The sequence below is a fragment of the Dermacentor silvarum genome, unplaced genomic scaffold, assembly GCF_013339745.2.
Source record: "Dermacentor silvarum isolate Dsil-2018 unplaced genomic scaffold, BIME_Dsil_1.4 Seq568, whole genome shotgun sequence".
NCBI lineage: Eukaryota > Metazoa > Arthropoda > Arachnida > Ixodida > Ixodidae > Dermacentor > Dermacentor silvarum.
The window spans coordinates 26,759-40,001 of NW_023606444.1; the positions used below are offsets into that span (position 1 = coordinate 26,759).

The window sequence follows — 13,243 nt, forward strand, 5'->3', positions numbered from 1 at the left end:
ATTAAAAAAAAATAAAATAAAGAATAGAATGAAAGGAATTTATTCTTAAGGCATAAATACATGTCATATACAATTATGAACACCATTTGAGCGGTCTGAACGCAAATACCAGCGCGCGAAGTAGTACGAATGACCCTACCGAGCAGTATCGCCAGCAGTTTCCAACGGCGCGACCTCGATGCGGCCCAATCCACTTCTATCGCAGCGCCTCCATAGTATTTTTCCACGTCGGGCGCCTCACTGCAAAGCAGGGGCCGCCCCAGCCGCTCTTCCCACTTAACTGTATTCTAGTACACTATAGCCGAAGCGCAGCCACGATCGGTCGTGAGCGCACCACATGGATGGAGTAAATGGAGAAAGAAAGCTTCTCGTTCCTCCATGGTGCAGCGTAATGCGCTGCTGCTAGGCGGCCGGCTGAGAACATGCCTGCAATCATGAATGGACGCAGTGCCATATTGCAGCCGCGTGACGAATTATCTTAGCTTACCAGTCATCGTTTTACCAATTCGCCTTTGAAGAATCAGCGAGTCGCGAACGCGCATTAACCGCGCTGAAAGCATTAATTACATTGATTTAGGTAAAGAATACAATAGTATCCTATGGTTTGAGGCGACTTCGGTCTTTCTGTACTTTTACATTCTGTTCAAACAGCGCAAAATACGCTGGAATAAAATGGAAGTACACAGGAGTAGCACAGCTAGCTTCCCGCTGCGCCGGGGCAACAGGTTTTTCAGAGTCGAGACGCGCGAGGATAACTCGCTGCACGTTACAGGCTCACCACCAGAATGTCCGAGCCCGCCCCGGGCCCGCGTCAAAATACCTGAGCCCGGCCCGAGCCCATGATAAAACTGCCCTACCCGGCCCGTCCCGGCCCGCGGGCCGGGGCGGGCCCGGGCTTTTAGGTAAGCCCGAGCCCGTGCAGTGCTCTAATATAGATTCCATATGAATTGTTTCCACATATATCGCTTTATTTTGTTACGTTGTCGATCCATATCACATGCGCGCAGTATCCGGCTGCCACTTCTGTGTTCTATTCCTGTCGACTAAAAGTACCAATACCCACTGAATGCTCACGAAGAAGCTGAAGCTGCCAAGGACCCAGAACATCTCGTTGTACGAGCCAAGGTCATCCCTGAAAAACCCTGAAAGAATGCTTAAATTAAGTTCAGAGGTCTGACTTAAGGAGTCAGTTATTTGGGAATAAAAGGCTATATATAGGCCTCATAAAACTTAAAGCATTCGAGGACATTCAAGGAAAACTTAAGCACACATGAAGCTTATCGCAAGGCGTATACAAACAGCACTTACTAGTAAAGTACCGCCGCGAAAGGGAACTAAGCATTTTGCGCCGATTTTGGATGCAGCAGTCATTTTGCTGTACCACACTGTCATACAAGACGATGCTGATGAATACATAAGTTTTTCTACCCTATGTACTTCTTTTTCTCGTAAGAAAAAGGCGTGCATATAGAAGTTGAAACAAACAACTAGATGCTTGTTTAATGCATGCCCTTCCATATCTTACGCATTCGAATATATGTTTTTAGAGAGACAGCGGCGCAATGCTGGAAGCAGGGTTGTACTTATTCGTCCTTCCGTTCATCTATTCTGTGGAACTCACGGCAAATTCCATCATAGGCGTCACCTTGTCGTCGCTAGGCTGTCTCCTAATTCGGAGCTTCGCCATTATCGTAGGGCGAGAAAAAGAAAACAGCCATCACGTATATTCGAACCCATGTCACTGCAGAAAGTGCACTCGGGATCCGGACGCATTACCCTCTGCGAAAGTTATACTTCTTTTTATGTGTTGCAGGAAGTAAAGAATCTAGAAAAAGATGCAGATCCAACAAACATGTTCTAATCTAGGTGAAGCGGAGCTTTCTTTATTGGCGATACTTATTTTACGCTATACGAACACTAAATTTTACGTTTCTTTTAAACTTGTTGCACAATAATATATGTATGTTTAGTATCAGTTCAAGTACATTTTGCGTCATTCGGAAATCGCAAGTATGCTCTGTTGCAAGATAGCGTATAGTTTGTCCTGGTTCCTATACATTTGCCTGGTCTTGTGTTATCGCGGCCGTTCTACGACGCTTGGCCTCACGTGGTGCGACGTGTTAGCGTGCTGCGTCACGTTCTACAGCATATCGAGAACGAGCATGATAAATACGCCTTTACTTAGCATCAAGTACATTAGCTCAGAGAATCCGCTTCGGTCCCATGGCATAGAGAGAGAGACACAAGCTTTAACGATATGCTGGATATGTTAGCCTGGCTGTGTGCGTGACATGCTACTCCAGCCCACGGCATAGCTGCAAGGACTAATCGGTCACGCAACGACGGTATCCACCGTAACTCTGACCTACCTATGCAAACTTCACGTCCACGTGAGGCACCTACCCAGTGGCGGATATTCGGTGAGTGAATATTGAAGAAGGTGAAAATACAGGGAACTGCAGAATTTGTTCAAAATATATTTCACACTTCCAATAACATATCGTGTACAATGTTTTAGAGATATCTGTGTTATGTAGGAATCAAACTAGCACATGCACATTATGAATCATTGGCCAAGGATGGGCACACACAGCGTTACGAACGGAGTGGCTAAGTAAAATAACGAAAAGTAAACAAAAAAGATCGGAAGTGTGCTTACAGAAGCCCGTGAGCCGAGATTGTATGTGCAGCTTTCATGTAGGATGTTATGTTTTTGTTAGCTAGCACTGAGCTATGCATACTTGGTCTGCATACAAGGATTATAAAGGACACTTCATTGATACGTCTATATGGCCTTTGTATACACGTCCACAGCTTCCAGAAATGACACCCCTTTCCATTAGGGGCCGCTCACAAATCTGCGAGTTATGCTGGTGGGGACATCCCAAACACGTGCTTGTATTTCATTGGCTGAAATGGTTCCTTTGAAATTCCCGCATAGTATAAAGAGCGCAGGGAGAAACAACGGTCGCGGCACATCACGTCGAAACGCCACCAAGAAACATGTACAAACACCTGACCGTTAACACACTTTTAAGGAACTATGTGCTGCATAAATACACTAATGAGCTAATTAATTTCACCTCTATTAGTACACTATGCTTATACTATACCGAAAAGCTACAGGCTTGGTGCGAGAGGAGGCATGGTAAGCAAGAAAAGGCGCCAAAAAAGGAAAGACCGGTGGCGACACTGCCTTGAAATTTCCCGACAAGACCGGGGTGACGTCATGGATTTTGAGGGCGCCTGCTAAGGCCTGCACAAGTGCTTATTGGCAAAAATAGACGACAATGTGTTCTAAACGACAAAAAGATTGAACATGGAAATTTCTGGAAACATTTTCAAAGCCCTCAAAACGGCGCATAATCGAAAAAGACGCTCGAAATTGGTGTCGCCAGTCTGACGTACCGGCGCTGTATTTACCCCGCGAAATTCAAACACTGAAATGTTGTCAATAATTTTGTCTTCCAATAAGCAAGGTATTGTTGGAAAATTAACGAAACTAGTGTGTTCAAGGCATACTTTATCGGTCTAATTTGACTGAGCGTTTTTTCTGTATTGTCCCTTTTGGATGACGTCATCCTCTGCTGTTTCGTACCATAGTGTACATGGCAGCAAACCATTTCGCTGCCACATACCATAAAAATATTTGTTTATTTTTACTCCAATACTAAGAGCAAGATTTTTAAGTCCGAATAAATTTACGATGCATTCCGAAAATCCGGCTACCTGTTAGTTGGTCATTGATAGCGAAGCAGGCATTTGGAACTTTTCCTTAGAGTGACAGGAATGGTAAAATACGTTTAGCTGAATCGATACATTTCTGCAGTACAAAAAGGTACTCTTTTTATTTTTGTAATGCAGAAAAGGACAGACCACCCCCCCCCCCCCCCTTCCCTAGAAAAAAAAAAAGAAAACGCCCGAGTGAGCGGAAGTCAAGTTGTTCACGGGCGGAGGAAGGAGCAGCAGAATGGAGGAGCAGAGAGGCCGCGCTGTTTATTTGGGCGACTGCTGCTGGTTAAAAGCAGGCATGGTAGTAGCGGAAATGAACGAAACGTGCAAGCAGGCGCTGACAACGCGGCGAGCCTATCTTCCCGCAACACAGTATTTAGGAAAATCTGTCGTTCGAATACTTGCAAAGCACAAATGGAAAAGAAGAAAAAAAACGAAAACAAAAAATGATACCGGTAGAAGTAACTGAGCTTTATAAAAAAAATGCGCTTGGTTGAGTATAGAAATATAAAGGCACAACTTTGACGCAAATCTCATTGATTTATCCTCAGCTGCTGAAAAACTGTGTATTCGTTCTTTCGCCCACGACTAGAATAATAATAATAATAATAATAATAATAATAATAATATCTTTATTTCCAACAGATTGGGGAGACAGGGAAGAAAAGCTGCAAGTTCAGCTTGAAGAAACACCCTGCCCCCTATGGTCACAAGACATGGGCAACGCGGAGCTGCCGCGTGTTTCTGACAATGTAAAAATACACAATTTGCAAGAATGCATGAGAAGCATTAAGTGAAAAGTGAGCAATTGCGCGTAGATCAGATACGCAACGTTTCACACATCACAAAAGAAAAAAAATTATATATATATATATATATATATATATATATATATAATGTAAATGTATACAAGAAGCTGTACACTAAACTAATCTCCACTCCCCAAATAGCTGACCGTAGCTGGCCGTATAAACATGAATGTTAGTCCTGCTGATTGATTCGAGAAAATTCGGATGGAGTAAGTGCACATATATTAATTCCATATTTGTTGTAAGCATTTAAAAGCCTTGGTAAGTTGCTATTTAGCATTTGTGAGCTGTATTTAGTTCTGAAACGGTGCACTGTCCAGGGTTCTGTGTTTCTTGTGAAACGTGAGGGGACGCGTTCTTCTAAACAAGATAATTTAACAAGGGATAGATCATTTTTCCTGTTCATGTGATAAAACTTCTGCAAAAGTCGACGCCTATAAGTTTCGTGCACTGTGATAATTTTAAACTTGTCAAATAAGCGGTTGGTGTGTGCATCGTACCGAACATTTGCGAGGACGCGTACTATCCTTTTCTGTAATAAAAATAATTTGTTTAAATTCGTATCAGTTGTAGTGCCCCATACGAGGAGGTGACAATAATTAATGTGACAAGCGAATAAGGCGTTATTTAATAGTACTTTAACTGATGTAGGAAGAAGGTATCGGTTTCTGCTTATTATACCTGTTATCTGACTCAGTTTTTGCGTTACAAAGTTTACATGGTCATTCCTTAGTAGTGATGAAGAAAAATGGACGCCGAGGATTTTGATGCTTTCTACAACTTCAATCTGAGCATTATTATACGCAATTCCATGTAGTAAAGGGGAGGTGCTTCCTTTGGGACGGAAAGTTATAGCTTTAGTTTTGGTTGAATTAACACATAAACAGTTTTGCTTTGACCATATGCTAAGTTTCAGGAGCACTTCATTTGATATTGTGATAAGCTCGGTGTAAGAACGTGACGTTAGAAATATGCTGGTGTCGCCTGCGTAAATTATAAATTTTACATTGAAATGAATATTTACAATATCGTTAACATAGAGATTAAAAAGCAAAGGACCCAGAATGCTGCCTTGAGGTACTCCAGAAAGTATAAATCTTTCTTGGGACCTTAAGTTATTTATCTGTACATATTGGCGTCTATTTTGAAGATACGACTTAAGAAATTCGAGAGGAAGTCCTCTAATTCCATAACGACTGAGCTTATGAAAAGAATATTGTGGCTAATATAATCGAACGCTTTGCTGAAATCTACAAATAGACCGAGAGTGAGGAGCTTGTTTTCGAAATTGTTAACAAATATTCTTTTTGATGCAGTAGAGCTAACACAGCAGACTTCTCTTTTTGAAACCCATACTGAGATTCGCTAATTAAGTTGTGCTTGTTACAAAATGAGTTTAAACGTACATATATTATTTTCTCTAAAGCTTTCGAAAAGATAGGGAGAACGGATATGGGCCGGTAATTATTTATGTCTAACTTGCTGCCTTTCTTATGGAGTACTGTCACTCTCGCAGTCTTCATCTTTGCAGGAAAAACACCGGTTGCGATGCACAAGTTGTATATGTGTACAAGTAGCTCAGCGATCTCATGTAGCACAAATTTAACAGGTGTTATTTGCATCCCATCTGGATCAATGCTTGATGAATTTTTAAAACTAGAAAATACTGTGTGCCCTTCATGAACATCTGTAGGCTGGAAAAAGAGCGTGTACTGATTTGGAGGGAAAGTAAGGTCAGGAAGTTTTGCAGAAGTAACGTAGGTATCGCGATACACAAAATGTTTATTAAAGTGTTCAACCATTTCCTGCCGTGATAACTGCTGTCTTTTGTAAGTGATTCTTTCTATAGGCTCGCTCCTTCTTTGACGCCCCAATACAAAATTCAGCTTATTCCAAAGTTTATCGCTCTGAGAGCATGAAGAAAACATCTGGAAATAATAAGTATCTTTTGCTTTTCGTAACTCTTTGGTTAGTTTATTTCTATACTCTTTAAAAACCTTCAGGTCAGCAGGGTCACGGTATTTTACAAATTTACCATAAAGCTGGTCACGCTTCATTATTTTCTTAAACAGGTATTTTGTTAGCCAAGGCTTTCTGAAATTTTGATGCTTCCGTTTTTTGTAGACGAAGTGTTTTGAGTAAACATCAACAAGCATTGTGATAAACTTAGTGTAAGCCATTTCCGCATTATTTTCCTGAAGGATATTATACCAGTTAACCTCGCTTAGTTCTGCCTGAAATGCCTGCAGTGTTTGTTCAATAATGTTCTGATATAATATGTCGTATTCGTTTCTGCGTATCGCAATATTTGCACATTCAACGTACATACAAATTGGCATGTGATCACTAATGTAATGCGCCAAGACACAACTGCTAACATAGGAAGGAGGATAACTTGTCAAAAAGAGATCAATCGTCGTTTCACTTGCAGCTGTAACCCTAGTTGCTGATTCTATGGCATTGATACAACTAAACTCGTCTTCCTCAAACTCAGTTTCTTCCACCACTTTTCATTTTGTCTTAAGTTCTTTTCTGTGTCGTCCTTTCCTTCCCAAATAGTGTTTCACCAGCAAATGCTGTTTTCTGCTTTCCGCTAAGATGGCTCGCCCTATTCTCAGTGCCAGCTTCCATGTTTGATCAGAAAGCTCAATGAAATATGTTTCTGTACTAGTGATGGCTGTGATTTGATGCAAATTGCGGCGACATTGACCGACATGGACAAGCGCACTTGTCCAGGTTGATTCTCCTGTCCTTGTTATTGTGCTTCTCCTAAACTCTGCTAAAGAAAATGCACATTTATTCCGTTTTCATTTTATCAACCTTGCAGCTTAACAAGCAGCAGTGACCCTTTCCTCGGTCCTCTACAACAACTAACACCGCCCGCTCTCTCCCCCCTCTTCTCCTTCTCTCCTCCTTCCCGCATTTCTTCAACAACTCGAATGCCGCTTGCACGGCGCACTGGCTCATTTTCTCCTTTTCTACTGAGGATGAAGTAGGGCCAGCTACACTTATATGAAAACGCTGGTAAGAAATTCAGTTGCCACCCTGACAAATACAAGTGCTCTTCTCAAAACGGTTCCTTCAGTGACATTCCTGGTTCAACCACTGTTTCACATTTTAAACCTCCATCCTCCTGCGAACCTCTCTCGTGTATTAAATTACATACTGTGATCTAAGCGCACATGGAACAGCACTCCATAATACCCTGAGTTTCTTCGTTCAGAACTGATTTAGCTTTTCAATACTTTCAAATGCAATGTAGCTATTCGAACACACGATGTGGGTATTCGCACACTCTGCACTTATACTACTCCTTTATACTATAACCTGTCGCCTTTTTGCTGATTCAGCCGATGTTTTCGTGTGAATTGGTCTGTCTTTTATTGCATTAGTGAGCTGAATACTTTATTCCAGTAAAAACACGTAGCCTCTCCATTTCGATTTTAGGCATGTTCTTGGAATACAGATCGGTCGAATTCGCACCAGATCTCATTGGTCACTTATTAGGCAGCTGTCTAGAACAAACTATGCTTACAAATTTGCATTAGGGTAAATTTTTATGTAAACCACTAACGGGCGAATACATAACAGACATCTGTTGAGAGACAAGAAACATGCAAACACTGAATATCATTCAACTGTCAAACTGTAGAGAAAAATTAGGACCCTAACTATTTTCGCATGAGTTATAGGATGCTGCGCAAACTTATAAACCATCGACACATGCGTTCACGAGGGCTAACCGAAGGCTGAAATACAGGTATGTGATTGCACCATCCTCTTCGATGCGCCTAGACCACCAGATTCACTCATTCATTGAACGTGTCTGTGTAAAGCTTTACAATCGTAAAAACCTGGAATTCTTTATGCACAGTGCAACAAGCGATCATTTGAGGTCGTTTAATTTCTGATTCAGCGAGCCAATGGTCATCTCTACACAACAGCTGACTACCGCAGTCGACAAGTATTACCTAAGATACTTCTGTGTACGGCATTTTAAAGGTTGTTGTAACCTTGTGCAACAATTCTTTGCCTTCAACTGTTCTTTGTTTCTCTGCGCGCCAGGGTAGCGCCCACAGTCTAGGCTTACCAACGCCTCTAATTTTTTATCGTTTCAGTTTTTATCTTAAGTTACACCAGTTCTGCACAGTACACGTAAGCGTTGAGAAATTATAAAATACCACTCACCTACGAATGGTGCCTTTCCTAAGAGTGCTGGTCCGCACAGGGCACCGATGACGTTAAAGCCCATGGCAAGTTTTTCGCTTTCCAAATATTGGGCCACCAGAACGCTCTGCATGGTAATGGCGCAGCCGAGGAATAGGGCAACTCCCAGACACCCCGTGAGCAGCGCCCAGTAGGTCTCGCAGAATGGCAGTGACACAGTGCACAAGCCCAGGAGAAAATAATTCACTGTCATTAACGTCGACCTCTGCAGGAGCCCGCGGTCAGTCAGAATAGGCAGGGCAAGTCTCCCCACGAGATCCGTGATGGACGTGTATGTGATGAAAGAAACGGTGTCCTTGAAGGGCACCCCCTTGTCCATGGCGAAATCCACAATCGTAGAGAAGAAGATGTCGTAGTTATAGCAGAACACTAGCCACGTGACTACAAGCACGTACGTCATGCGGCACTTGAGCACTCCGCGAAGGTTCAGCAGCACGACCTTGGTGGTGGAAACCTTTGACCCCTGATTTGAGTCCGGTGTGAAGGTTGATGGCCGCTGTGTTTTCTCTGCGCCTTTTCTCCTCTTGATTCTGTCATTACGAACCCACGGCGGTTCCCGAAAGGCGAGACTCACGGCTATCATGTTCATCAGGATAGCACCAAACAGCAGCAGGCTTCCTCTGAAGCCGTAGGTGTTTCTAAAATAATACAACAGATGGGGAAAGATGACCGCAGAGGCGGTGGAGCCGGCGAACATGATGCCGTTCGCGGCGCCCCGGTACTGCTCAAAGTACATGCTGATGAGGACTTGGAGCATGCATATCACGATGCCTAGGCCCACACCTGCAAGTAGCGCGTGCAAAGCGATGTAGGAAAGCCAGTGACAGGCCAGTGCGTTTTAATCTGCATTGAAAGGGCTTGTTTATATTATTTATTTGAACATGCTATCAATTCAATATTAGACATAGAAGTGGTGAACAGAAGTAACAAATGATTATATTTTTACACCTACACTATTGCACTTTGGGACATTAATACAATACAATTATGCATCATCATTAAATGCAGTAACACTGTACAAAATACAATATAGCAATACCTTGCAATAAAATAACAAACGTTAGGACGTCAATAAAAAGCGTAATACAAATAGCACTTCCACACACTAAAACAATGCAAATGCTATTTTTTCCAGCTGTGAAGAGCAAGGGTTGAGAATAAATTGCAACTTTCATCATGTACAACTTCAGCAGCAAGAATAGACTATTTGTGCATAGTCGACGAATAAACGAAGTGCTTGAAGCAGTCCGTTGTCAACTGTGGTTTCCTCACATGTTTTATATGTTTATTAATGGCAATCCATGCAATTTTGTTAGCTAATGTAGATACCATTCTCCACCAGTTCAAGCTGTTCATTTTCCAAGCTGTTCATTATGCTTCAAAACATCTTGTTACTTCTGTGACTAAGGTGAGACAGATTTTCTTCATTATAATGTGGGATCACAGGGTCACGCCTTTCGTAGCGCTCGTTACTTCACCTAACAAACGCGGCTGACTCGATCCTGTCACGACAACTGCCGTGCGACTGGCCGCTGGAGGCTCTTTGCGTGTTTCACGGGCTTCTTTCACGCTCGGAAAAACACTTTTATGTAGCACGTATTGAGCAACGCAAAACTCGATCTGGCGTTTTAACAGCGGAGCTCTACTTAGTCGACCCTTCGCCGTCTGTCCGGCGTCGCGCCGGTCACGTGGCCAGGAGATGATAGCCGCACCGGGGGAGGGCAGGTGACGTGACCAGCCGAGGAGGAGAGGTGTGCTAGGGCAACACCAACTGAGGCTAGGGGAAGAGGTGACCAATGAGAGGCCGCGTTTGACGCGAGAAGGAGAGGCGATAAGAGAAAGTGTCTCTGTGCGGCGGCCTTTTCGGATAACGAGCAATGCGTAGAGGTGCTGCCGACGCCTTCCGCGTTTCCCTGCATTCGCGCCGAACGCGCGCGGTGTCCGTGACTGCAGCCGATGCTTCCGGCGGCGGCTCGGCAGGTTTCGACCAGAGAACTGGACACTCGTCGAGTAGCGTCGGAAGTCGCTGTCACTTCTCGTCTCGCAACGTTTCAATATAACTGCTTGTTGTAGATCTGTGTTTACTTGTTTTTACGGCATTGCATCACGTGCAGCACATGCACATGTAACACTCGTAACACTCGGTGTAACTAACACAGCTTCGCTGTTCCACCATCTTTATGGAGTGGAAGGGTTGGCGATTTTTTTTCATGTTGGTCGACAATTTTCTCACAGACACTTTTTATCTGATCATACAACTTGTGAAGTTGAATATTTAATTAGGACTAATTGTGTAATTAGGCAGAATTAAAAAAAATATATGTTTGAGTGTCTCCCAACGACGGCAAACAACATTATCTTGGTTCTGTCCAGCTACGTGGCATTTTGCGTATTCTTAAATCTTGGGGCATGATAGTTATGACACTCTGTATATGTCCCTCAGCAGTTGCGCGGAATCATTATCGATGCCTTCGTGCCTGAGAATATCCCATACAATTCCCTGTCTACGTTGTTGTAGGCTGCCTTACTGTCTAGAATTTATATCCCTATTCTATTCTAAGCTACCGAATTATCTATGCACTGAGTTAGTCCAACCATGACATGCCGTAAGCGTCTGCCTAGTCTGAACCCATTCTGTCTTTCCTCCAGTAGATTATTTTCCATCCACGTTTTCCACAGCGGAGGAATTGCTTGTAGCGCACCAAGCGGTTGGTGTGACCAACTGAACCACACTTCCGGTTTCCGTTTTGGCCGCGCGTTGTTTGAACACTCACTTGTACGCGCTACGCCAGCTGCGCTGATTGGCGCGGCATTTGTATTTGCTGCCACTGCCTAACAGCGCGCTGTCTTGGTGTGGAATCCTTTTTCAATGCGTAGCATTATTTGGCTACGTCATCCCGCTCGTCCTTGCGTTTCGTGTCCCAAAAAGCCCGTAGCGACTTCTAGGCTTGAATAGGTGAATTTCTGTGAATACACAAACTTCTATACGCTTGCAGCCATCTGCTCGTGGGTGCGCGAACATCCGAAGCGATACTTTGTCGGAAAGCCGCCAGGCGCTGACACACATCCGCCCATACCCAAACCATGGAGCCGAAGGCTCCATGGTTTGGGTATGGTACCTTCGGCTGACGGCACTCGTGCCGTGTTCACTGCACTCGCACACTGCCGCGCACTTTCGTCTGGGCGCCACGCGTGTGGTGGTGCATGTTCAGCAGGGGCGAACACGCCAGTACGCACCACCATGCCGCCATGGAGATCGACGGTGGAGCGCGGTACGATCCCATCGAGCAGCGCGCGCCAGCAGACGGCGAAGGGCGGGCCGTTCAGTTAAGCCGCCATGTTGTAGCAAGTGGTGACGATGGAAGCCATGTCTCTGCGTGTCTCGTGCAAAACTACCTTTAGAGCGATAGCTCTACTGCTCCAGATACAAACCCAGAAAACGCCTGATTCCGTAAATCTGACCTTCAAGCTCAGCCAAGCTCAAAATGGGACTTAGCCTGCCACTACCGGCGGCTGCTGCATAGGCCGCGTGGGTGCCCATATCTTGAAAGCGATCTGCGATGTGGAAAAAGTGCGTGGTCGCGCGGCCCTCGTCTTCAAAGCGATCTGCGATGCGTAAAAAGTGCGCCGCGTGCTGGTAGCTTCGTATGCGCTGTGCTTTCGACGCTTATCGTTCGTGTTGAAGCGAGACGCAGCATGAAGGTCAATTCGCTTGCAGCTACTGCTGCTGCGCCGAGCAGCGTCTGTGTGTTGTCTTGCGGTGCAATTGTAGATGCGATAGCTGATTGTGCTGAGCAGCGTCTGAGTCCTTTCCCAAGGCAAGCAAAACCGTGCTATCACTCGACAAACTTGGTTTAACCACGTTCAAGCACGGCAAATTTTTGTTGCTGCTAGAATCCGGAAGTTCATCGGTCAGCGAAGACCACGCAGCTGATCACCGCTACTAACCAGGATCCCCGACGAGAGCAGCCGTCGAAGTTGCACAATTTCATCACCGATGCAGCGGCGTCATACGATGATGAGGTGTGAAGCTGCGGCATCGGTTGCTTCGTTTCATGCTGTAACTTTCATTTTCGTTGTTTCTTTTCAATTTCCGTAACACTTCAGGCTAAGTGGGAGTACATGCAAGGTGCTGGCAGCGCAGTTCGCAGCCTCATCCCAGTACTTCATGAATCATTCAAATTGCAGGAATCATTCGCCACTTCATATTTCAAGCATTTGTCGTCAATAAAATGCATGCCACACTTCCCGTTGCTGCGAATCACGCCGAATGCAAGTGATAAGTGGCCTATGTTATAACGTGTCGTCTGCTGAACTTCGAATTCAGCATGTATCTCCCAGAGGGGCTATACAGTCGAAAACTCCCGTTTGGTGGCTTGCACGTTCGCCTGGCACGTAGCGAAAGGTGAAACTCGGGCGGTGTTTGGCGTTTTTCCGCTGCACTGCCACGGTGCCAGGGCGGCTCAACCGAAGGT

General features: G+C 44.5%; 1 protein-coding gene across 1 annotated transcript; it reads right to left on the reverse strand.

Moving 5' to 3' along the window:
* Positions 1-964: 964 nt before the first annotated feature.
* On the reverse strand, positions 965-12,309 carry LOC119435246 (monocarboxylate transporter 10). Its single transcript, XM_037702159.2, has 3 exons — positions 12,231-12,309; positions 8,730-9,551; positions 965-1,142 (listed from the first exon to the last, which is right to left on the reverse strand). The coding sequence occupies exons 1-3, from the start codon at positions 12,307-12,309 to the stop codon at positions 994-996; spliced, it is 1,050 nt and encodes a 349-aa protein (XP_037558087.2). The 3' UTR covers positions 965-993.
* Positions 12,310-13,243: the final 934 nt, after the last annotated feature.